Source organism: Polyodon spathula, chromosome 8, assembly GCF_017654505.1.
Source record: "Polyodon spathula isolate WHYD16114869_AA chromosome 8, ASM1765450v1, whole genome shotgun sequence".
NCBI lineage: Eukaryota > Metazoa > Chordata > Actinopteri > Acipenseriformes > Polyodontidae > Polyodon > Polyodon spathula.
In genome coordinates, this window is record NC_054541.1 from 10,682,294 (window position 1) to 10,708,334 (window position 26,041).

Here is a 26,041-nt window from a genome sequence, read left to right on the forward strand (position 1 = left end):
GAATTTAGACACAGCTGCTGCAGTGTACCGTGGAGAAGGAATGAAACAGGACAAGGAAACTGAGCCCTCTTACCATTGGCAATCCAGAGGGTTAGGAGGCCGGGTTACCTCTTTGTATCAGCAAAGGCTTTTTCAGAGCGCTCTGCAGGCTGTTGACCACAGGTAGCTGGGGGAAAAAAAACAGATGAGGATTTAGGATAAGCCACCAACTTTCACTAATGACTTCAAGCTGTAAATCAATTAAATTGAGGTCAACAGCAAATATTCAGTTTGTCACATAACAAGATCGCCATCCAGTGGTCCAATGAAGTTCTGTCTCATGGGAATGCTTATACAAAAGCTGATCCAGGTACAGTAGTACGGCTGGTTTACAAACTATTGCACACTGAATGCTCAGAACTTCAGCAACACTCCCTAGCCGTTTCAGGTGCTGTGTCATGCTCACAATAGCAGTGGTAAGCAACCTCTGTGGTTGGGGATGCTTAATAGTAACCCCTCCTTAATTTGCTGTCTGAATTACACATCAAAAAACAAACTGCAGATATTATTACAACCAATTTAGTGAATTACCAAATGGACTACAATACCACACACATGCCTAGGGGGAATTCTGCTGATCTGAATGCACAAGTTAAAGGTGACAGTCTCCCACTCCTTGTGAAGCTTTACCTTCAGCGGTTGCAGGTGGAGTATCTTCAGATGTTTCCTATCCAGCCAGTTCTATACAGGGAGTACAACTCAGGAGCATGTCCTGTCTGTGCTTAAAGCAGGGGAGGGCAAACTCTTACAGGTCATCTACGGTAGGTTTAATTGCATAGTTAAAACTACATTAGCACTAGATGGAGGTTTCAAGTGGAAATAACCAATTCACCTCATTAGCTTAACATCATCCCTCATTTTGCAGTTGGTCTGACTATCCTCACCTTTTTCTCTATCTCATCTGATCCTGATGTGGTTTTCATAAAACACAAGTGTAAGGCTCAGGTGGGATTCAATGGCAGCTACCAACAGCAATCAAGCCAGGTAAATATAATATATATTTTTATGTCAAATATTTTTTTTAAACCCAGGTCATACAGATTTAATAACCTCAATTAAATAACTTACGAGGACACAGGTGAAACAAAGAGCACACTAATAAATAGATTCCACAAATGTATTCATGATGTAAGGTCAGAAAATGTCTTTAACGGATGACAGCTGGCGTGGAATTCAGAAACAGCGTTAGGAATCAGCTGTAAGTAAGAGGAAAACACAGGAGTCCAAACTACAGATAACTTTGTTTTTAATGCAGGAGTTAATTCTCTTTCAATCCTATATAAAACAATAGCAATAAGTTTTTTTGTTTTAGTTTTTTTGTTTTTAAGTAAAATATTTACAAATAAACAAGTGACTGTGCAAAATGTACAAGAAAAGAGGAGGAGACAGGTCTGGGATTTTGATTTTTCGTTTTTCTCTGTAAAAGACAAAAAAAGGATGTAACAGCTGGTAAAAACACTGATTAGCATTCAGTTCACACATTAAAGTCCACTGAAGAGGTTTTTTCCCCCCTTGATGAACAAACACAAAACGACACACAATGAAAAAGGAAAACAAAAGTATTTACAATCATAAAAGTACAATCGATAAACAATTTCAATACAATACTTGTGAAAAATATAAAGACAAAATTAGTATATTTAATAAAAAAATAGGTACAAAGAAGGGTTTGAACTCTTGTTTGCTTTAAAGTAGTTCTTATTTAAATGCAGTCCTTTTTTTAGCAAAATAATTATGGTGTACATAGCATTATTTATGTGCCAAAGTTATATACAATTACTGGCAATTTAGTTATTTCCAGAATTATTATTATTATTTCTTAAATACACTTGATTTATACTTAAACACTTCTCAGTTAGTGATTTGATATCTTTCTTATTGCAATTTAATTTTGCTTGAAAAAAACAAACAGTGCAGTAAAATATATTTATGCAGAAAAAGTTATTAAAAGTCTTTACTTTTTTTTTTTCTTTTTTTTTTTTTTAAGAAATGTATCAAATAAGTAATATTAAAAAATGAAACATTCAAAACAATGGGCATTTGTTTATAGGCTTCACAAGCCTTTTCTGACATGCAAAAAAATCAAGAGAACCCATTACATAGCTCTCCAGTACTCAAACACATACAACAAAATGTTATAAATAATAGAGCTGTTATTTTGCGGGTGCTTAAAAGCTACTGACAGACAAAAGGTAGTTATTAATTGCTTAGCCTTTCTAGCTCAGATATGAATATATGGCTTATTTTGGCAAGAAGGCAACTCAGTTTAAAGAGGAGTAACAATTATTTGTCCAGTCATAGAATCCACAGTCTGTAATAATAACAACAATAATTATAATAATATTTATAACAACAAGACTTTATAGAAACTCTTTTTACATAATATTTTATTTATAAACACATACAAACCCGCCCCCACAAGTCAGTTTTTTTCTTTTTTTTTTTTGTACCACTGTCCGTCTACATGTTACAAAAAAAGGCGCACTTTCAGTAAAATGTATATATTTAAAAAAAAAAAAAAAAAGTAAAACATAAGTCCCATGAATGCTTTCCCTCCTGCCCATGGAAAGTCACGAGCCTTGCCGGTGGTGCCCGTGCTACTTCAGGAATGCTTGGTACAGCAGATGTGAATGGCTTGTCTCGCTCTCGTTTTCCAAACAGTGCAGGAGGTCCCTGAGGTTAACCCGTGTGATTCGTTGTCGAGTGAACTGCCTCGCCGCGGCGACTGAAGGGCTGCCTGAAAGCGACCCACTTGAACCAGAGCCCTGGAAACAGACAGAATCAGTGTGTGTGAGAGAACGTACATACCCCAGGGTTATTCAGTATATGCAGTCCACTGCCTTCACACAACTATTCAGACCAGGGCTGGGGTCAATTCCTGGGGTCTTTTCAATTCCAATTCCCTTTTAAATCAATGCCAACACATTATTGATCAACATTTCAATTAGCAGGATTCTGTTCAAATGAGCTTCTCAGTGGCAACAAATTATTTACAGTGAAGTCACTTACATTGAAGCACAACAATTCTTACTTCTTTAAAATTTAAATTCCAATTCCTCAAAACACAGTAGATGCGCAATGCACTGTTGTGAGACGTGTATCACAGGCTCCGTTTGCCCAAGCAATGTTCTGAAGATTATCTATGTAATTGAAGGGATTATTTGCATTGAATGAATGAATGGACATCTGCAAAGAAAACTATGAAATGAAAAACAAAGCTAAAAGGAGAGAACACTGCAACTGTGCACTGTACTGTATGTCAAGAGCGCCTTAAAAACGCCTTGTTAGGTTCTTAGTGTTTTTATTCTAATTGGCTTACTGATAAACTAGACAATTTAATTGAGTGCACAGTTGGTAGTGCTGTAGCTCTTTCATTAAGCTGATTAGCCTTTTACATTTTAATTCACCCCCCCCCCCCCCCCACCACCCCCCCCCCCCCCCCCCCCCCCCCCCCCCCCACCCCCACCCCCCCCCCCCCCCCCCCCCCCCCTCCCCCCCCCCCCCCCCCCCCCCCCCCCCACCCCCCCCCCCCCCCCCCCCTCCCCCCCCCCCCCCCCCCCCCCACGCCCCAGGGAAAAGATACTTAAGTCCCAATTTGCATGATTTCCCCCCCCCCCCCCCCCCCCCCCCCCCCCCGAATGCCGAGGAGACGGTAATTTACGGTTGTCTAAGTGTATAGCACAAAGCCTTTGTATTTCTGCAACCTCGTTTATTGTACCAGACGGTGTTAGTTTTTAACATGGTTTTTAATTGAGATCCAGGTCTTGTGTTTGAATCTCTCTCAAGCAACGCGTGAACAGAGTTTAACACACTGGTGTGGCAGTGAAGTGTAACCGACCTACCACCAGTGCCACAGTGCAATTTGCACAACTTTTGTGAACGGAAAGTTAAGCAGTTAAACTAGTAGACCACTTAGGCACACTTCTGGGAACAGCGATGAAGACCCCCTCTAAATATTACAGTCTCAGTCCCTCGTTATCCAACTGAATCGTTTAGTTTTAGACTGACACACTGTGAGAATCTTAGGTTCATTAGGTAGGTCATTTGAATAAGGCTTGGATCCTGTACTTTCTCATATACACAAATTCTACTGTATGTACATCATTAGCACATTGGCAAAAACAGACTGAGAAAGCCTTGTCTGCAACTAAGTTGACCTCGTTAGCGTAAACATATTGTTGCAGGGAACTGGCGCGTGTATTTTCAGTTGTAGCTCTCATTAAATTTGATCCCTCTGGTTAAAATGTCTTAATTTGGATATTACTATTAGGAGTGGGCACAGATATGAAAACTGTGTATCGATAGTGTGCGCCTATTTCGATAGCAATAATATCGAAGTCTTGCAAAACACAGAAAAAATACAATAACACAATTGCAATGTCTACATATACAGATGTCAACAGATATTTACATATGAAAAGCAATAACTTACTTTAACTTTGTGGTGCTTTGCTTTACAATATCCATGTAGAAAAACAAGGTCTTGTTATATTGTTTTACTATTCCATCATCAGCCACCTCAAAATTGAAATATTTCTATACTTCACTGAGCACAGACTTTCTAGCCAATCTGGAAGTAATTGAATCTTCAGCTGCTCTGCGTGTAAATGCTGATTCACGACACCTCGAAAAGTGTTAAGCGCGGTGTCATGCAGAATTTTGCATTACGGTGAGATGCGTTTTTATGTTTTAAAAGGACATCTCATTTATAATACTGAAAGTTCACATTTTAAAAATACATTTACAATAGTATAAGTTATGAACCGTTGCACATATCTCAAAATAATGCAAAACGGATGGCCACTGGTGCTTAATGCAGCACGCAAATAGCGTTTGGTACCTAAACGCCAATCAATGGAATAAAATGGTAAAATAATACTTGTGTGTGGTGTTTGCCTATGAGACCGACAATGATTGGTATTATTACTGCGTTTGTAGGAGTATTACTAATAAAAGTATGTCTCTTTGAGCGTACGTGAATGATTTTTTTTTAATCACACGATATCGCAATATGGAAATTATTATCGACATATCATATCAAAAAATCTATATTTGTGCCCACCCCTAATTATTATTAAAACGATAACCTTTAAATACAGTTTATTTCAACTAGCACCTTCAACGATCAATTTATTATAGCACCTAGTTAACTTCTTTAAAGGAGATACTACATAACAAAATATATACAAACAAATATATAGGGAATATACCAGTGAGCCTGCTGTCAGACAAAAGGTTGCAGTATTATAAATATCCCACAGAGGGAGCCATTGAACAGGAAAAAACCCTGTTGCTCAGGTTCACTGTAGCATGTTCAATTTCAGCACCAGAAACCTACAGGCTTACCATGTTGTGTTACAACATCTAGATTTATGTTATCAGCTCCAAAATATAATGTTCTGTACAAGTTTAGTACGGATTCATTGAGTTTTTTGAAAAAACAAAAAACAATGCAAATAAAGAAATAAATTAATGAATAAAATGTGACGATACCTCCGCTCCAGCCCCTGGTCCAGGTGAACCCACTTTCCTCTTCTTTCTCGGTCCTATCGCTGCTAAGGCTGTGAGGTTGGCGTCTCTTTGTCTTATCTGTGCCAGCTCCTGCTGTTGCATCTGTTTTAAAGCAGAACACAGACGTCTTAGAGAAGGTAGGTCTTACAAGGGACTACATAAACTGTAAATAAAGGGCCTTGAAAAATAATACACAATAAGCCCTGCTGAACTGCCGAGCTGAAGAATGGAACCCGACCTCTTTGGCCTTCTGTTTCAACCGGAGCTGTTCTGGGTCTTCTTGACGTGACCGTGACTAAAGGGGAGACAAAAACAATGAGCCAGCAGTTAGCGCTCTGTTTAAATAGCAACAGGAATACTGGACATCGCCTTTGCCACTCTGTAGATCTATAACTTTAGAGAAAAAGACCATGTTTCACATAGAAAAGTTACCATCCTTCAGTACAGTTATATTCCACTAGATGTCAGTGTACTCATAATAATGAAGAGATTGAAAGGGAATTCCTACTAATATGAAGTGGTTCAGCACTTAGCGTTATTAAATTCTCAAGAATCCTAGAATAAAGTTACCCAACTAGAAATAAAGCACTCAAGCGCTGACAGTACAGTCTAGCACACAGTTTTCGGTTGTTTCTTATTCATGTAAAAATGAACGTATATAACACAAAATGAGCTTACCTTTGCTGCTTTCATTAAAATCTCTCTTTCCTGCTCCTCTTTCCTCTGTTTCTCTATCTGGTCGAGCTGCTCGAAGAACTTCAGCTGTGACCGCACATCACTAATCTGTTCGTAGCGCTCGTCTTCCTGTAAGCACCGACATGCAGCACTTAGAAAACACACTCTCTGGGTATTAGAAACTGTAACCACTGCCCCAGCCACAGCCGTGGTTTCAGTCTTATGTTAAATATCAATTATGAAGCACATGGAGTAGACAATCTTACCTTGTATACTATATTCCTTTGCTGCGCAATCTCTGTTACTTTCTCTATTAAGCTCTGTAACCTTTGCTGTGTTGCGTGTGACACAATGTTGACTACATCTGGCCCCAGTTCTATTATTCCAAATTTTTTGCCTACATGAAACAATATCAAAAAAGAAAAAATACATAACCGTAGGATTCAAAGCCAAACTGCTTTTAACATTACTAGACAGCAAACAGGTGACGATGGCTCTTTTTCACAATCAACAAATCAACCAAACTCTTATTGTCAGCTCTATAAACTCTTCAGCTAGAGAAAGACGGTTTTTCTTTTTTTTATTTTGCTATTACTTTTTTCAAGAAAAAAATAACATTACAATAAATAGCAACAACAACTTATAGGACGATGTAGAGAGTAGATTTCAGACATCTAATGAAATGCTTGCATAACAGAAACTGCTTCAGAAATGAAAGCATAAAAATAAAAGGAAAACTCACATTCATGGATTGATTTAGCATTCAAAAACGTAACCGCAATTACCTATTTCTAATAGTCTTCTGTGTAACGACGCTGTCGAGAGAAATGCTTCGTCTTTACAAGACCTCGTTAGCGTGCCCACGAGTTCCGAGTTCGTCGCGAGAATCCTGGCGCTTTCTTCAGACAGGTTCACTCCAGCCATTGATGCGACATCGTTAATATCGTCATCGTCACTGAAACCCAGGGACAGCATTTAGTACTCGCATCACCAGTGTGTGCTGGAACAGGCTGCTTTACTGGAAACTGTTCATGTACAACTTTCAGTCTCGATCGGAGATTATTCTCCTTTGTGTCAATAGTCTTTTCAAGGCTTTTTCAGATTGTGTTTATTTACCATACTGTATCAATCAATTAATTTGAGCAGCATAAAAAAACAACTAGTGCATTTCTATTCCGATACTGAAGTAAGATGCGAGTTACACAACTACAAGGGATACAGAAAACATGATGCGTTCTGAGTAAATGCGCTGTTTTGTGTCCGTTCCCAGTACAGTATATGCTGTGTGCTGGCTCCTGCTCTTGCGCTCTGCTGCTCGACATCTCTGCACCTCAAACCCTGAAACAGTTCTCACCGGAAGGAGCCTCCTGCAGCTTCGTTGAGTTTCTTCTTCTGAGCAGCAGAGGCCTGTGTGAAGCCAGGGGGAAGCCCTTTGTTTCCAGGTAATACGGTGTGTTTCACAACGGGGACTTAAGAAGAGACAGGAAAGGGAGTTAGAGTCTATCTGCATGTTAATGTGTTATCTGCATTTAAAATTCCACTTTGCGCTGAATTCTAATTCAGTGGTTGAAAAACAACATCTGATACCCTTTTGCATAAGGTTGCCCTAGAGGTCCAGTAAAATACCACTCAATGCTCATGTCAAAGTCATTTCAAGTATTCAGAGCTGCCTTGTGGTACATCACAGACTGCATGTTTCCTGTGTATTGCTTACACCTGTCTGGTCTCCTTATCACACCAACATGTTCACTTAAGTTGGCTTTTAAAACCCAGTTCGGTTGTTCATCTGTCACCATTTCACATGGGGAGTGGGAAAGGCCCTTAAAACATGTTCATTAAATGAAATAATATTTTATGAATCTGGTTTGAGGTATAAATAATATCTGTAAGTCAAATCGTGTCTTGACACATACAATTAGAGAATGTTCATGGTAAACATCTTGCCCCCTCCCCCTATATTCTGTAATATACAGTGCCTTGCAAAAATATTTAGACCCTCTTAAAGTTTTCACATTTTCTTGCTTTAAAGCTTGCAGTCATGACACTTTGAAGTAGGAATTCATATGTGTTATATACACAACCTACTCCACACATTCAAAACAAAAAACAACAAGAAATAGATAATTAATATGAAATAAAAATGGAGAAGTCATGATTGCATAAGTATTCAAACCCTTTGACGTAGCAAATCTAAATTAATTCAGGTACACGAAATGACCTTAACGAGGTGCACAAAATGACCTTAACGAGCCACACAGTTAGCTGAATGGCCTCGGTCTCAATGCAATATTAGGGGTTCTCGTGACTTCAGAATAAAAACACCTGTCTATGTGAGGGTCCTTGTTCAGGTGGTGAATTTCAAGCAAAGATTCAACCATGAAGACCAAGGAGCTTTCAAAGCATGTCAGGGACAAAGTCACTGAAAAGGGTACAAAAAATATCAAAGTCTCTGACTATCCCTGTGAGCACTGTCTACTCAATCATCAAGAAATGGGAGGTGCATTGTACCACCCAGACACTGCCTAGATCAGGCTGTCCCTCCAAACTGAGCAGCCGGGCAAGGAGGAAACTGGTGAGGGATGCCACTGTGAGGCCAATGAGAACTTTGAAAGAGCTACAGAGTCCAATGGCTGAGATGGGAGAAAATGTGCATCAGTCAACAATATCCAGAACACTTCACAAAAGTAGCCTGTATGGCAGGGTGGCAAGAAGGAAGCCATTACTAAAAATAAGCCATCTCAAAGCCTGCATGGAGTTTGCAACAAAGCACCTGAGTGATCCTGCAAAAATATGGCAAAGGGTGTTGTGGTCAGATGAGACCAAACTGGAACTTTTTGGTCTAAATGCCAAGCGTTACATTTGGCGCGACCCAACATACCACATCGCCCAGTTAACACCATCCCTACAGTCAAGCATGGTGGAGGCAGCATCATGCTACAGGGATGCTTCTCAGCAGGGACTGGAAAGCTTGTTAGGATTGAAGGAAAATGTATGGAGCAAAGTAAAGGAAATACTAGAGGAAAACCTGTTTCAGTCTGCTAAAGACTTAAAACTGGGGCGAAAATCAACTTTCAGTAGGACAATGATCCAAAGCTACACTGGAGTGGCTTAAGAATAAGAAAGTGAATGTCCTTGAGTGGTCCAGTCAAAGTTCTGACATGAATCCTATTGAGAATCTGTGGAAAGACTTGAAAACTGCTGTCCATAAGCAATCCCCAAGCAACTTGAGAGAAATTGAGCAAATCTGCCAAGAAGAATGGGCACAAATTGCAAAAAGCCGACGTGCAAAGTTGGCAGAGACTTACCCAAAAAGACTTGCAGCTGTAATTGCTGCCACAGATGCTTCCACCAAATATTGAGTTGACAGGTCTGAATACTTATGCAATCAACATATTTCATTTTTTTCTCTTTAGATTTTGCTGACATTTACTGTAACTTATCTTACCCTTAGAAGTCTTTAGTTTGAGCATTCAAGTTTTGAATAAAATATTAAGTTTATAAAAATATGCATGCATTATTTTGTAATTTTACAAAATGGGACACCATAGGAAAGGTCTGAATACTTTTGAAAGGCACTGTATATGTGCACTTTTGTAATCAACCAGTAGATGGCAGCCATGCTCAGCCAAAATAAAAGGCATTTGTCAATACATGACATGAGGTGTGATTTGAAACAATTGGCAACACATTTAATGCCATTTGCCAGATGACCTTAGGTAATAGAAAACAGGCATTAGTTCATGATCTACACGTTGTACTGCTAGATGGGTTCATAGATAGTTGAAACTAGCTGAAACTTGGTTTAGACAGCTGAGAGAAATAAAATGGTCTGCCTGAAAATCAGTGAAAGGTTTCACTGAAAGAAGAGTCTGACCGTTAGCGTACCTGCCTGAAGAGGTTTCAGCTGCACATGCTGTGGCGTACTCAACATGATCCGATTGTGGGGCTGCCTCAGAGTCACCATGGGGGTTTGTGTCAGGGTTACCTGGGATGGGCGCACCATAGTCCCCTGCTGCTGTGACTGGAGAACCTGCAAGAAATGCATGGTTTACAAAACCGCTCATTTAAGACTTATAAAAAAATAAAGTCGAAAAACTCTCAACACAGCACAACCATTAACTCCCCCCCAGTCGTCAGACTGCTAGTGCAATTCAGGAAAAATAACTCAACACAGCAGCCCAGTTAACTGGTCCAGGTTTTGAGTATCCCACTACATTTTTTGTATGGCTTGTTTACATACAAGACAATTATTTATTGAATTTTTGTCTTTTTGCAAAGGTTTAGACGCTATCTTTTCTATACACTGTACTTGATATATAAACAGAATACTCCATGTAGGGTGCTGTGGTTGTTTTATTACCGAGAGAAGGGCTGCAATCAGCCGATCCTCCTTGACGGAACTACTGCACTACTCCAAGAAAGTTATCGATGGGTACAGGGATTGTTACCAATGGTGTGAGCTGCCCTGGTTTGGTGTGCCCAGGCTGGGGGGTGCTGGTGAGTGTGGCAGTGGCTTTTCCGGCTGAGTGTTGAACCGACGACCCCAGGACCACCGCTGTGAGTGCCGTGCTGGTCTGACTGCTGGGCTGCTGAAGCTGGCTCTGCTGGATGAAAGCTGCAGAGTCTGGGGTGAGCTGGCGCAAAGCAGGCAGACTCCTCTGCAAAACATACAGGAGCATGTGGTCAGGAGCTTTACAATGAAATGAAATGGAATTAAACACATCAAATCATCCTTAAAACAAGTACAACACTGTTACAATTTTACACACATTTTAAACACGTAGAATAACATGTCTTGACATAAAAAATAAAAAAAATGTTTAGTAGGGATTACCTTAAGGAAAGGCACAAGATATGGCTGAGGTGAAGAATTGAGTTCCCTGTAAAGCCTGCTTGTAAAATCTTCTGCTTCAATTTTTCCTTCCTGCAAAAAAAGATAGCATTTTAAATAGACATATACACCCATGAAAGATAAACGTTGAGGAATACATTTGCAAGAGTTGAAAAATGGCCAAGTGGTTGCTATGTTTAATTTTAGTTTTTTTTAAAGTGGTTTTCAGACTAATTAAAAAATAAATAAATAAATAAAAATAACAAAATTTACTGTTTCATAGATAACCTTTTTTTGTTTTCTTTTTTACTTTTAACTTGCTTAAATATATTTTTAGTTCAGCAAGCAGTATATACATTAGAACCACAAGTGGGCATGACATGGAACCACAGAGGAAGTGTTTTACTAAGTGCCAGTGCACAGTACATTTTCTTTCTTACCAACAGGTTCTGCACCAGCTCCTTCACATTAGCAGCCGTCTCTGAGGACTGTTTTCCACTTGATGCCAGCTTAATTAACGTCGACAGAAAGTTCTTACATTTTTTCACATTTTCCAAGGTTTCCTGCAAAGGGGATCAGTGCTTGAACAATTGAGAATGCAAGCTTTTGGATGAAATCAGTCAACACAGATAAAGCAGGTTAATACACACAAAATGTGCTGTAAGTATTTTTAGCTTTTCATATACAATCCAGTCTATTTCTTTGAAAATACATCTATTGTCCAGATCCACTCTACTGTAAATAATTTAAATCTGTGTTTTGCGCAGTTTACAGTATTTTAGCACAGTATTTCTGCAGTTTTTCCATGCTTTTCCCATGCTTATGCTGTGTATTTTTTTACATAGTTTATCCTGGTTTTCCATATTTATTAATATGGTTTACCATACTTTGACAGTCTTCACTATGCTTTATTACACTTTGCTGTTCTTTCATAACCCTAGACTTTTATAAGGGTGGAAGAGAAATATCTGTGTCCCATGTAAATACAGTCAACTAAATAAGCAGGGAGGGGTACAGAGACATGATCAACACTGAAGAGACACTAATGCAGATGCTGAGAATAGGTCATCTTCAATCTGTATGCATCAGAACAGCAGTCTGGCAGAGAGGTCTTGTTCCATAATGAGACAAGGAGAGGGGTGTGCTCTGTATTCCAAGCAGTGCGAGTGAAAGTGAAGTCTCTTACCGTGGCAGTGGCCCCTGTGGTCCCCGCTACTGTTCTCTGTGGTGTTCCTGGCTGCACCGGGGACGCTGCTCCCATTGAAGCGGTTGAGGAGACCCCGCTTAGCACAATCTGGGGCTGCGGGGAAAAAAAAAGAGCCATTCATTTTGATAAACGTATCTCAGTAAATATGTTTGTAAGCCATGGTAGCAGTTTCTACTGTACCTGCACGACAGGAGGTCTCTGTAGTGTGGTAGTGGACTGCACTGTGGTCTGGGCTGCAGAGGTCTGCTTGATGATGGTCGTTGGCGTCACCTGCCTGGCAATCATGGGTGTCCCAGGGGCCTGATGATTAACAAAGAGGCACACCATTATTGAACCCATTATCCATCCTTCCTACTATACTTCCAATAGCTATGCTCTTGGTCTAAAAACAGTAATTCAATATCACAAACAAATGCAGCCACTCTGCGTAGAAGCTTAGTTTTTAGCTTCTCTGCGTAGAAGCTAAAAACACATATTCTGCCTACTGGAAGTACTTTGAAAGTGCATTATTAAAAAAATAAATAAAAATACATTCAGCAATTCAAGACAAACCCCCTCGTGGATAACTGAATGAGAGAGCACACCCTCACAATTGATTGGACCACAGCTGTAAGTGTGGAGATAGGAGAGTCGGAAGGGATGTCAATGAAACAAGAAGGGGCGAGTTACCAGTAAGTTACTTGGTTTGAATTTGAAGTTGCACTGCATGTAGGGGGCAGTCTTTTCATTAATTCAAGTAATAACCCAAGCAGCCAATACCTGCAGCTGGACAGGGGGAGTGCTGGTTGGCGTGGCGGGGCGCGGAGTCATGGCGTTCTGGGACTGGGACTGGGCCTGCATTTGAGCAAGAGTCTGCTGGTGGATCATCAACAACTGGCCGCTGTCACTGCGCACCAGCACCATCCCTGCAAGGCACAAGCACCACTCTGTGTTAATACACCACTCCGTGTGCTGCCTGAGACCAGACAGGACCTAATCATACACCTTAAGGACTGTTTTAAGAAATGTTTTTTTTTTTTTGTTTGTTTGTTTTTTGTTACTGTTTTTATGTGATCATAATCACCCTCTCAAACAGTAAACTGAAAAAGGAGAATACACTTCTAACCCAGAGGTCGGAACTTGACTTAATTCACAGAAATTATTGTTTAAAAAACAAGCCTTAATAAAAACAATCCTTAATATGGTCCTTGAAGTTTTGTGAACAGGTTCCAAAATGTTTATGTTATCATTATTCATATAAAATAAAACCTGGGAGTTGAGACTGCAAAACAGATGCCATCAAATATTTCCAGTTGGGGAACATTTTCTAGCACTGTGAATCTATTCTAAAGTCCTGGGACGGTTATATACTGCAACTAAGCACCGAGTACCATTAAAGGAAAACACACAATGTTATATTTGCAAACCGCAGCATAAGGATTTTCTTCCAGTGGCTAATATTTTCCTATCCTGTGAAACGGAGGGACAAGGGCTGCCTTAATTTCTCAATGCTGTGAAATAAATACAGAGCACACCCTGCAGAACCCGTCCCTACAGACTGTATGGAGGGTTTCCAACACTTTCCACTGAGATGGTTCTTATTTCCTCCAATGGGAGCAGGGTCTGGTCTTCTGGTTTCATTAAAGTCACCAATGTTGGCCAGAGCTCACTGCCTTCAAAGGTTTAAAAGGTACTGCTCTTCACCAATGACCCTTTCAATCTACAAAACTGGAAAACAAGCTGCATTTCACGCGACCAGAGTATAGGTTAATGTAAAGTACCTGGAAAACCACAAAAAAGGAGCAGGACCCAAGGGATTAAAAATCCCATTGGCAAACTGGCACCTGAAAATGACAAGGGCTGTACATACTGTAATACACAGTATTAACCAAGAGCCAAGTCAGACAACAACAGAACAGAAGAAAAGTCATCCTGTTACTACTAGCACAGAACTTGTGTCTACTTGGCTCTTAATACAAAGACTTAGCACCAACACTCTGGCTTGGTAAACCTGTGCACTCACCAATACTGTGTGAAAAAAAAGGGGGGTTTCCTATCCATTGAGTCTTCACTCAACATCCACCTGTGTCCTTGGAACCCGGGGCCTATGTTGTTCCCTTTGTCGACTTATTATAGGATTCTTAGACCAGCTTTTAAACAAAAGCCAATTATGAATGCACTTGAAAAATGACAGAAATCCCCCTTCTCAATGAACAGACAAACGTGATAGGCTGGACATGTCTGAGATCTGGACTCGTGTTTCCTGGTTCATGACAAGTAGTTGAACGCCAGTGTTTGCAAGCGTATGGAGGATCAGTAACTGTCCCGTGCAGGTAAATACCAAACTAGGATTGTGATTTTTATAAAAGCAATTATCATTCACATATACAAAAAACTGTGAAGACCCAGCATTAGGATGCTAGACACCAACACCTGCTTTCACCCTGATTACTCCAGATCTTGAACAACCATACCTAAGGTTACATTAAGTATTACAATATAGATTAGTGCTAATCGTGATCTGTGAAACCAGCTGCAAATGTTATACAATTCCTTAGATTAAAATCCCTGGAGACAGGATATTATTAAAGGCATAACTTGTACAAAACATTACAATTAAATGAAAGCTTTAGAACACAGTACTTCACTAGGTAACACATTAGGTAGTACAGTAGGTTCAGCCCACACTGCGATCAAATCAGGCCAATCAAAAGGTTATTTTTATTGCCAGGTTTTTAATTTTGTATTTTTTTAGAACTATGTTATTTAGTGCTTATGAAAGGCGAGAGATAAGTGGTCTTGTTCAAATCCTGCCAATGTTGCTACTGTAGGTGTCACGGATTCAGAGTGGACAGACTAAACTACTTGTATTCTCCCTGTAAGAAAAGGGTGTGAATTCAACTTTAGCAGCTGCCCGTAAACAGTTACATTGCATTAAGTTTTACTGCACTCATTAGCGGCTTAATAAAACCACATCTGCTTTAGTTTTAATGATGCACTTGTATTCTTCTATAATTTTTTTTTTTTTTTTTTAAATCACTGAGAAAAAGGATGTGTGTGTGCATGTGTCCCGGAAAGTAATTTTAAAGACTGCAATAACAGTATAACTGACTGCCTGTTTAAACCCATAGACATGCAGTAAATCTGATCAATGCAGTTCACCAAACTCCTGCCTCACACAGGTGCAACACCAAGGCAGTACTGTGGTTTGCAAAGATTCTGAGGCTCTGCTTTGCACTGGTACTAGACATCTGAACAGATAATAAACATGAGATTAATAAGATGCTTGTATTTACTTGACCCAATTGGATCTGTCCAAAATAATTATAGCAGTGCTACTCACACTGCCTGTTATTTCAAATAAGCTACATTGGAAGCTATGTTGTGCAGACGCAAGTCAAGCAGAAAGACTAATACCTCAGTCAACAAGATACAATACTACACACTTTAAAACCTTACAGGAGCATGCAACTTAAATGATACAAACAAGGTACTGACATACACTCAACAGGACTGGGTTGTTTGGGGTTGAAAACAACATGCAGAAGTGTCATATGAAAACTAGACAGCAATATTAGGGTTGCTTTTTTAATGTACTTTTTGTTAAACACACAACATTGTACATGGAGTGTAACCAGCTGCTGTCCTTTATAACATGGAGTTAAAGGGAAGGGCACGACTTCAAAACTTGAAATACCATTCCTGTTTAAGTCTCTGGGCTTAATGTATGACTAAAATAATAATAAAACAATGTGTTTGTTCATAGATATAGAATGTTGTTTTGAAAAGACTCTTAAACCAGATCCAAAAACATCTAAAACTTTTTACCAAGAACATGAATAAAGTGGTTGCTAGGCACACACTAACAACAGCCTCCAATGATTGAGCATTAGCGCAGCTGTTGGTATACCGTTATCTTCGCCAGCAATGCCTGCCTCGGAAACGTTTATACTTTGGGATTTGAGGACTTTAGGATTAACGATTAAATAACTAGAGATTATTAAAGAAAAAAAAAAGGACTGGCCATTTTCAAATGTATTATATAACGAACCAAAATTGCAAAACGTTTTTTTAAATTGCTGTTATCATACACAATTCAGTAACATGACTACTTTATGAACTTATTCAATATTATTAGTATGCTTTAATAGTTATAGGGCTAAACATGAAAATGCTTGTAAAGTGAACCACTGTACTACTACGCAGAGGTCGTTACACAGACAATGACTACGTTATGCTAGTAATACATTCATGGTATATCGCCAAACGTGTCACAGCTGCGTTAATCGTTAACTTTTGACGCTTACCTGGAGGCAGCTGTATGTTCTGGATGTTTGGCTGATTTTGTGGTGTTTGAGCCATGCGGGGGGCTAAAACCTGTGGAACAATTGCTCGTATCGCGCCAGGACTGGTAGCAACTGCTGCTGGAGTGGAAGTCCTCGGTACGTTTTGGACAACCGGACCCTTGCTGATTCCTGCAGGTACGCAGGGCTGCTGAGGGGGCACAGTCTGAAGCCCGGAGTGCATAGGCTGACCAAGAGACAAATTGCCTGCATTTGCAACAACACTTGGTGCCAGTGCCTGCGGTGTAGTTTGTATGATAGTTTTGGGAGACTCCGACTTCATTACGTGCGTTGCAATGCTGGTACCCACGCTTGCTGGGGACGGGTTGCTGTTTACAAGAGAAGTCTGTAACGATATCCCAGATCCCACGGTAGCAGGCAGGTTACCTATATTAAAGGTCGAACTTAAAACGGTGTTATTCCCATTTTGCGTCGTGCCCGGTCCGGTTGTGTGCACAGGGGGCCTCACAAGTGTTACGGTAGGTCCGGTTGCCAAAGTCGTTGTCTGAGACGTAATTACAGTCGAAGTAGCACTCTGTGCATTAAAAAAAGAGGTCTGGATGACAGTGTTTGAGGTGGCAGGTAAAACAGTATTTACATTTCCTTTTACAACCGATCCAGGTCCGTTGTTGACCGCTGTGACAGCAGGTGCACTGCCGCTGCTGTTGCAAATAGTACTGGCGGCTGCTGGCGTCCCAGCGAAAGTGGCTGCAGTACTTCCTGAACCGTGAGAGTTCATCGTTACATTACTCCCATTCAAAGTTTGCAATGCAGACGTCCCGGTTTTGCCGCTGCCCGCTCCGTGGTTGGGCACAGGGGTTGCCATGGCACTGACAACCACAGACTTGCCGTGGCTGAGTCCTAACGATGTCTCAGACCCTGCAGATGAAGTGACCCCTGTTGTTGCATGTAGTATCGCTGAACCCTGGGACCTTGTATTATTAATAACACCCCCCTGCACTCCAGCCCCTGTTGGAACGGAAACAGATGAGTGAGAAAAACAAAAACAATGCACAGCTCAAGCTACACTATCTCATGCACACATCGGTACACGTTTTTCTTTCAGGAAAACACCATTTCACGATATTACATTACCTGCTTTCGCCAGGTCTTGTGCAAGTCCCATTTTGCTATCTTGGACATTAGCATTACCTCCTACTCCCGCACTGACAATGTGATTCCCCACGACCGGGCCCCGATTCTCGCAGTTCCCGTGACCCGAACCCGCAAGCTGAGACTCCAGGGACCCAACTAAGTCGCTAACTACTTTCTCGTCCACCTCTGTGTTAAAGAAAACCTCATCCAGCAACTCGGAGCCCGCCGCCATCTTCACTGAGCTCGCTGACTGGGGGGGCTTAGCCGGTACCGCGCAGGCGCGATTTGCATCTACGTCATCAGGGAAGGGACTCCAGACAGATCTGATTGGCTGCTCTCTGATTTAAAGGGCGGGACAAATGGTTGAGAGCATCATTATGAAGAAGGGAGAGAATGATACAGCACCGTCAGTGAAACAGCCAGGGGGTGAACACAGTTTAGTAATGTTAAACTGTGATATAAAGCCAACTTCTTTTCATAAGACTGAAATATATGCCGGGAATTGCTTGTTGTAACGTTTTTGGGTGTTTATTCCCGGTTTGGAGTCACTGGGACCATACAAAACCCAAGCGACCATTTGTTTTGACGTTTTTGCTTATTGTGCGGTTCTTTCAAAATGGCGGGTTTTTTTTATTTTATTTTATTTTTTTATAACAGCTCTGTACCTCCGCTGGCTGAGCGCTTGAGGGCGCCACACTTACTGTCGAAAGCATGCATTGGTAATATATGCACTTATCAGTTCAGGGTTACTTAACAGATGTGTAAACTGCATAATGACAATTGGAAGCTATATATATATATATAATTACACACACACTACTTTTTAATGTACGGTAAGAAGTATCAGTCTGGTTGTGTAGTAAGGTATTTTTTTTTTACAGAAACAATAAAGGAATTTAAATTACAGCTAATGTGTACGTCGTCAGGTAATCGTTGCGAATATCTTCAAACCATCATGTCGAATGTAAAGTTTGTTGACAAGCTGTTGCAAGGTTGTAGTATCTATCACACCAAAATTTAAGTTATACCGCTTAAAAGCACAAATTGAGGACCCTTCTCATTACAGACAAACAACTAACGGCTGAAACACAACGCCACACAACTAAACATGAGCATCCCGCAAAGGCCAGCCCAATCTCCAGACATGTAGAACGCGTGTGCGTGGAATGTTTTTGAAAGAATCACTGGAGCTTCCTACACAGACGTCACCGCACATCTTTGGTCGCTGAGTGACCTTTAATGTACCCTTAACCCTTTGTCAGATCGTTCAGCTTTGCTGAAAACAGCTGTAGACGTGAATGCACAGATTCGGTTGTGAGCAACATCAGAATAATCAAGAACATTTAAAATACAGTACTATTGAAATATATGTGCACTGCAGTATATTGTAGATCAGCCCTTTATACACTCCAGTGTAGCGTTGACAGGTCCACTGATCACAAAGACCAGAACCATCCTAGAATATTGCACTACATTGCCAGAATGTTTATGAAGCACATCAATATGATTCTTCTTCTCAAGGGGTGGAGCTGCCTGCCTGTATTATTTGTGTTTTATTGACAGCTTATTGGCATTTGAGGAGATTTGGGGATTTTCGGGTGTTATTGGAACCTGTGGTATTTTGAGTGTGATTCCGGTTCCCAAACTATTTGAAAAAACATGTCCGTGGGTCAATATGGACGAACGGGATCTTATTTACATATAAACAAGTACCAGTCCTACAGGTCTAAGTCAGCATAAAAATCATTAGAAACATAAGTACAGTGTCAATTAGTTATCAACTGTTTTTGATGATTGAAATGGTTTTATGGAAGCAGTTCGCACATCTCTACTTATTCTATTACCCGCCCCTTTGTTCAGCTGGCTATAAAACCGTTACGGAGGCGGCTGGGCAGCTCAGTTGCCAGTGAGCGAGAGAAGGAGTCGTGGGTAGTTGTAGCTGACTCATAAAATAAAAAACATTAAAGTAGAGACGAAACAGCGGGATTCAAAATTAAGATTTTGCTGTTTATAAACCGGCCATGAGCACCGGAACCCCATATATCGGCAGTAAAATCAGCCTGATATCCAAGGCCCAGATTCGGTATGAAGGCATTTTGTACACCATCGACACCGACAACTCAACGGTGGCTCTAGCCAAAGGTAAGGCATCTAAACAAAAAGCGTAGATAACTTGGTTACTTTGGTGTATGATTGTTGTCTTGGCGTGGCTAGGCAATTGTATCTATTGGAATAATTTATATATTGTATCAGAGCGGAATACCATTCATTGATGTTGTCACGTAACGATTGTATCTAAAGGGTAGCCATTCCTTCACCTTTCCTTAGAAAAACAAAAAAAAAAGTAATATTTGAACAAATATCGTAACATCTCGTTTGCTACTCGTTTGTGGTTTAACTCGGAGTACAATTATAATTCAATTGTTCCATTATTGCTTGAGTTCTTTGTGAAATGTAAAGCACGTGTGGTTTAATTAAAACCATCGAAATTAAGTTGTAGATGATGATCGCTTTTAATCTTTCTGCTAGACTTGCTAGTATATTCAGATTCAATTACTACTGATGCACTTAACATTACACTCTAACATGTCCAATGTCAAGCACTTTCATTTATTGTATGAGACGCTCACTACTCCATGAATTTAACATGCAAATATTGTTGTTTGACAGTTAGATCTTTTGGAACGGAGGGACGCCCCACTGAAAGGCCGGTTCCTCCTCGAGACGAGATATATGAATACATCATATTTCGAGGAGGCGACATCAAAGATATAACTGTTTGCGAGCCTCCGAAACATCACCATGGTCTTCCTCAAGATCCTGCAATTGTTCAGGTAGGCTGGGTTTCCTCAATCGCTGTAACAGCCGTCCTAAACCCATTCACATGGTCCATACATTCTTGGCTGTATCGGGCAGTGCTGGTATTTAATCACGGACATACAGACTTGCTTTTGCAGTCAAAATGCATACATTTTGTTATTTGTTTAAATAAGTGCCATTGTTAATGTGTAGAGCAACTTGCACGGTTTTTTTCTTGTATTGTGAAAGCCTGATATTTAATTGGTTCAATTGTTAAATTAATCCTTTTCATTTAAGTGCATCTGCCGATGTTTTGGTTTGCTGTATGTGGCCACAAAGTATTCAGTGTTTTGTGTTTTGTATCTTATTGTAAATAGTCATTTAAGAAACTTTACATCTCAAATCATTTGAAATGTTTCAGTCATCCCTTAGCAGTGCATCAGCATCCTATCACCAGCCCCAGGTTTCCTACAACCCATACCGGGGCATGTCCTCCTACAGCCAGCTCGCCGCCAGCTCTCTGCTGAATCAGCAGTATGCTGCAGCATTGGGGTTGGGTAAGTGCAATGAAAGCTGGTCTTTACTGCAAAACCTGGAAGCTGAGTGAATTTATGAATAGTTCATTCTGCATTTTCATGCTGAGGGATACTGGATTCAAACAATGAAACAGTCCAGTTAGTCCAGAGCTAAATCTTTGTTCAACCACTGCCTCATACATTTTTTGATTGGTTAAATGTCCTCTCTTTAATCTGAGAGAATATTCTAGTTCAATTCCAAGTGTAAGCCTATTTCCTGGGGGTAATTCAGTATTTGAAATTCACTTGACTTTAAAACCTCAGCCTTATTTCACAGCCATTGGCCACGGTGGTGTCACTTGGGATTTGTTTTTTTTATTTGTGTAAAATCCTCTTTCAAAGCTGTCGAATGCCTGTACTATAAAGAAAATGGCAGTCATACTATTTACATGCGTTTCTCCTTTTTGTGCCTTTGGGGGGAGCTTGGGTACATCACCTAAAGGCAGCAAACCAATTTCACCACAGCCACCTGGCACAGACCTGGGCAATGAACCTGATTCCACAGCTAGTTTTATAGGCAAATGGGGAAGGTCACAACTTGGGTTAGTTCAGAGGCCACAAGTGAATGTGATCAATGTGGAGGCCATTTAAATAATTAAGTTTTCCCTTTAAGAATTTCAGTATTTAATTTGACCAGACGTGTTTCTATGGAAACACTATTTCTGAAAATATCCATTGCTCTTCAAATTCAAACATGGACAATTAGCCAGTGTCTGTATCTTGTGTAGAAGGTATCTTTGAGTACACAGTATCTGTAATTGGTCTCCTCCCTTTTCCAGGGGCAGGTTTTCACAACCTGGCTGTTCGCAGGGGCCCTATGGTAGAGCAGGCTGTGCAGACGGCCCCAGCTGAGAACCCTGTGCAGAAGAACCCCCCCCAGCTGCAGCAGCTTGGCGAAGAGCTTCCCGGACTGCCTCAGCGTGTTGTACAGGAGGCTCCACAGAGAAGTAAGTGCTGCTCTAGTAATGTGACGGTGAGTTCTGAACTGGTGTGACCTAGTGGTGGTGTTTACCACCATGAACTGCTTATTGGTGGGTGATCCTTCACTTGCACCAAACACATCCCTGACGGCAGCACTTGAGTACTTCTGAATCATTTGATTTGGAAGTTGATATCAAATCAAGAAATAGCCCTCCAATGTGAAACTATTCATTTGGTACAGTTTATGCTTTACAATTTTTTTTAAAGACCCAGTTGGATCTGATACCGCTGTAGACAAAAACCAGGTGCAGAGTAATGGCGAGAATAGAAGACCGCAGAGAAGACGACGACGACGACGACAAGGTGAGACTTAACAAGGACACCAAAAAGATTGTCAATCTAAACATATTGTAGTTGTATGTAGCCCCAGTGTACCAGAACACATGTACCACTATGAAGTGTTTTAATGCATAATGGCTCTTACTTGTAAGCTAAATGTTTGCTGTCCAAATGGCTGGTAAGTGTACCCCCCTCTATGCAGCAAACAGGAGGTCCAGGAACCGGGGGAAAGGACAGAACCTGGTGGGGAGTGCGAATGCCAAGGCCTCTGGTACCATCCAGTTTGAGGCGGACTTTGATTTTGAAAGTGCAAATGCCCAGTTCATCAAAGAAGACCTTGAGAGAGAATTGCAAATCAAGCTGAATATTAAAGGTCTGCATTATGTTTGCCACGATAGTGTGTGTTGTGGGTTGGGGTTTTTTTTTTTTTTTTTTTTTTTTTTTTTTTTTTTTTTTTTTTTTTTTTTTTGGAACACAAGCCTGTAATGAACAAAGTACTTTAATTCCAAAAACAAAACCATGTTTTATAATATGCTTGCATGTTTAACTTGCAGATGGAGAGGAGAAAGGAGACTCTGGGGTTGAGACTCAGAATAGCGAAGAGACAGGAGATGAGGACACCCATGGCCCAAACTGCTACTATGATAAAACAAAGTCTTTCTTTGATAATATTTCTTCAGAACTTCAGGCCAGGTAAATGTTTTATGCCTGTACTGGCAGGCAGTAGATGCAGTGTAGACTTGTAAGGTGTAGTGACTTTGGTATACAATTTATGTATAAATTGGTCTAGGCGCACCGTTTTAAGAACGTCCAAATGTTAACTGAGACCTGCCGTAATAGTTGCATGATATCATGTAGAACTTGGATTCCCTTGACAACAGTTGACATCCACACAGTGTCAAATAAAACAATTGTTTAAGGGAAAAAGGAGCGCACAACTAATATTACAGAAAGGCAAGGCTGTTGGTTAGCTGTGTGAATAGTAATATGCAGTTCATTGTTTCCATAGTCAAACGATTACTACGACCATAACGTCATTGGCATACATGGTTAATATACTAATATTGAATATGTCTTATCACGGTGTCTACTTTGCATTGGTATTTTAAATACCAGTTTCCCTTTGTAATCGATCATGTCAATATGCACAAGAATGAATTAAACTTCCCATTCAGCAAGGAATTCAACATTCCAGTGCCTAATTTTAGTTTTTAGTGTTAATTTAGTTTAGACATGATGTAACAAACTAATGTTATCAACCTCAGTTAATTGTTCAAATTAACTCAAATGGTGCAATGATGAAATTCTCTACACTTACGAGGCAACGCCTTTTGAGTTGCACATTTCAAACATAATACATTTCTTACACTCTAAAACAGGAAGTTATATTCTATTCCTAGAAGAGAGTTTCCACTTTAGTATTTGCTTGGCAGTTATTCTCACTGGGAATAGTTCCGTTGATCAGACGTAACTCTGTTCAGCTAATGCATTGCAATTGAAAAGTTGTGTAGTTTGTAAGTTCTTTTGGCAATTCCTCTGTATGGCTTTGCTCCAGTTCGTTTTGTGCAGATACGTGGAAACGGACTGCTTTCCGATTAATGCAATATCCCGTTACTGATCCAGTCTCAAGACAGACGGCAGGGCCCTTCCTCAGAAGATGATTCTAGCCATTATTCACAACATTGGTTTTTCCTTGCCTTCTGTGAATGAGTACATGTGCTCCCATGTCACTGCAACTTTGTTCGGAGCAGTGTAGCATCCATTCTGTTCCTCTGAACTCGGAGCCAACTCAAGCAGGTGAACACTACTTGTGCACATCTCCGTTGCGGTCAGCACGCATGTCTGGAAGCAGCAGTAGCTCGCAACTCTCTTCGAAAGTCGGTGGGTTTTGTGATTCTCTCCTCAACCCTGTGATTGGTTAGTCTGGTTATTTTGGACAGTGCCAGAGTCCATGTGAAGTGTCTTTCATTGGTGGTTCTCATACCGACGCGTACCCTTGTTCTCCCTTGGTCTGCTAGTTTGCTGCCTGTCAGCTGGATTTACGACAGACTGGTTCTCGTCTTAGTGTTAAGGTAGTGTTACTTTCAACGGGAGACGTTCAATTAGTAAGTCACTATCCATCACTATTTTGTGAACAGGTCGTCAACCAAAATGGTTGAAAGACTTTCTGAAAACATTGTTTGATGACCCCACCCACCCCACCCATCTGACATTACAAAGGACATGGCTGTAATGTGATTTGTGTTCACTGAGTCTTTAATGTTGCAGGACTACATGGGCAGAAGAGAGGAAGCTCAATGTGGAGACATTTGGGGTCCCTGGTAGATTTTTCCGTGGTGGTCGGAGAGGCCGAGGGATGGTACAGAGGATTCCCAACCCACAGAGAGTGGGTAGTGGAAGGGTGTAGCTGGAATGGGTAAGGATCACTGTCATTTTGATATGTATTGGACCATCTGAATTATTGCTTTGTAACTTTCTTCCTTTCTTTTACAGGCCAGTGATGCTCATCATGGGTTTATACTGTGGAAGCAAGTGTAACAGAGTAAGGGTTTCTACTGTGACACTTTGTTGCCAGATAATCCTTGTTAAAAGTGCTATGGTTTAAGAGTGAAAATATCTCCGTATGCACCTTTTGTTTTTGACAAATGAAGATATATTTTTTTTTTTTTTTTTTTACTCTGGTATGTTTATTGGAAGCATAGGACTACCTTGTGATTTGATGGGAGGTCAATTTTTAGTTTTAATTTTTTAAAAATGCTCTTTCCCAATCACAAGATAAGGCCAAAATGTTTGTTACCGCTACATATTCAGTGCCTAAGGTGACTGGATTCTTTTGTCTTATTGAAAACTTGAGGACTAATCTTATTTCTGCTCCACCCAGTGGAGTTGGCTGTTATCAACCACCCCACCCTCCCATATGCATGTGGTACAAAATATGTTAAATACTTCTGAGTTGCACAATACTCGGTCTATGTAAATGAACTTTTTTTTTATTTGTGTAATACCTTGTATTTTGCTTGGTTGTAAAATAAACTACCTTGCTTTCTATAAAAATTGAATTAAGGCACCAAAGCAATGGAAATTGTTGGATGACAAAAACAGTCCAGTTAGTTTCGTTACCTTAATGGGTGGATCACAATTCAAGCAAGTTTACAGTTGTGCTTGAATCAAAAGTTGTTGTGTTTTTATTTTATTTATGTACAAATTTATGGAGGCTCCAAGTAAGTGACCACTCGAACAGACATGAAGAAATCTTTGATTCTGGATTTTTTTTTTTTCTGTCCCATTGTGAATAAACCTATTGAAATGTAGTCTGTTTTGAGTTTTTTTTTTTTTTTAAATGAGTCTGGAAGTGTGTGTGTATATATATATATATATATATATATATATATATATATATATATATATATATATATATATATATATATATATATATATATATATAAAAATACTCTGCAGTAACCTGTAGCTGGGAAGCATTAGTGTGTTTCCACATAGCTAACCTGTTATGTAGCTATGGTAAATTTAACTGATTTGGTTATTGTAATTGCCTGTATTTACTTATATTGCAAGTGTGAAGAATATAAATTTAATACAGTTCAGTTTGCAGAACTGCTGGTAGTTCAATTTTATTTATGACTTTAAAGCCACGCTTGTTTTTGCATGTGTATTCAGTTACACAGATGCATTCTATACCTGAAGTTCAAGAGTCCCTTACACTGAGGCA

General features: G+C 40.2%; 2 protein-coding genes across 3 annotated transcripts; one reads left to right on the forward strand and one right to left on the reverse strand.

The window, feature by feature from the left end:
• Positions 1–1,259: 1,259 nt before the first annotated feature.
• On the reverse strand, positions 1,260–17,921 carry LOC121319358 (transcription initiation factor TFIID subunit 4-like). 2 transcript variants are annotated; one of them, XM_041256715.1, is made up of 16 exons: positions 17,738–17,921; positions 16,550–17,554; positions 13,023–13,168; positions 12,444–12,563; positions 12,243–12,356; positions 11,497–11,619; positions 11,060–11,149; positions 10,674–10,883; positions 10,111–10,255; positions 7,580–7,694; positions 7,011–7,180; positions 6,492–6,622; positions 6,229–6,354; positions 5,789–5,845; positions 5,533–5,652; positions 1,260–2,804 (listed from the first exon to the last, which is right to left on the reverse strand). In XM_041256715.1, exons 1-16 carry the CDS (start codon positions 17,910–17,912, stop codon positions 2,637–2,639), a joined length of 3,015 nt encoding a protein of 1,004 aa, XP_041112649.1. In that variant the 5' UTR covers positions 17,913–17,921; the 3' UTR covers positions 1,260–2,636. The 2 variants fall into 2 exon arrangements, with proteins under 2 accessions (XP_041112649.1, XP_041112648.1); XM_041256714.1 differs by having other exon boundaries at positions 1,261–2,804; positions 17,681–17,921.
• Positions 17,922–19,602: 1,681 nt separating this feature from the next.
• LOC121320182 (protein LSM14 homolog B-like) lies at positions 19,603–25,671 on the forward strand. The gene is made up of 8 exons (XM_041258434.1): positions 19,603–19,822; positions 20,351–20,514; positions 20,901–21,036; positions 21,834–22,001; positions 22,243–22,338; positions 22,472–22,687; positions 22,869–23,007; positions 24,583–25,671. The coding sequence occupies exons 1-8, from the start codon at positions 19,702–19,704 to the stop codon at positions 24,719–24,721; spliced, it is 1,179 nt and encodes a 392-aa protein (XP_041114368.1). The 5' UTR covers positions 19,603–19,701; the 3' UTR covers positions 24,722–25,671.
• Positions 25,672–26,041: the final 370 nt, after the last annotated feature.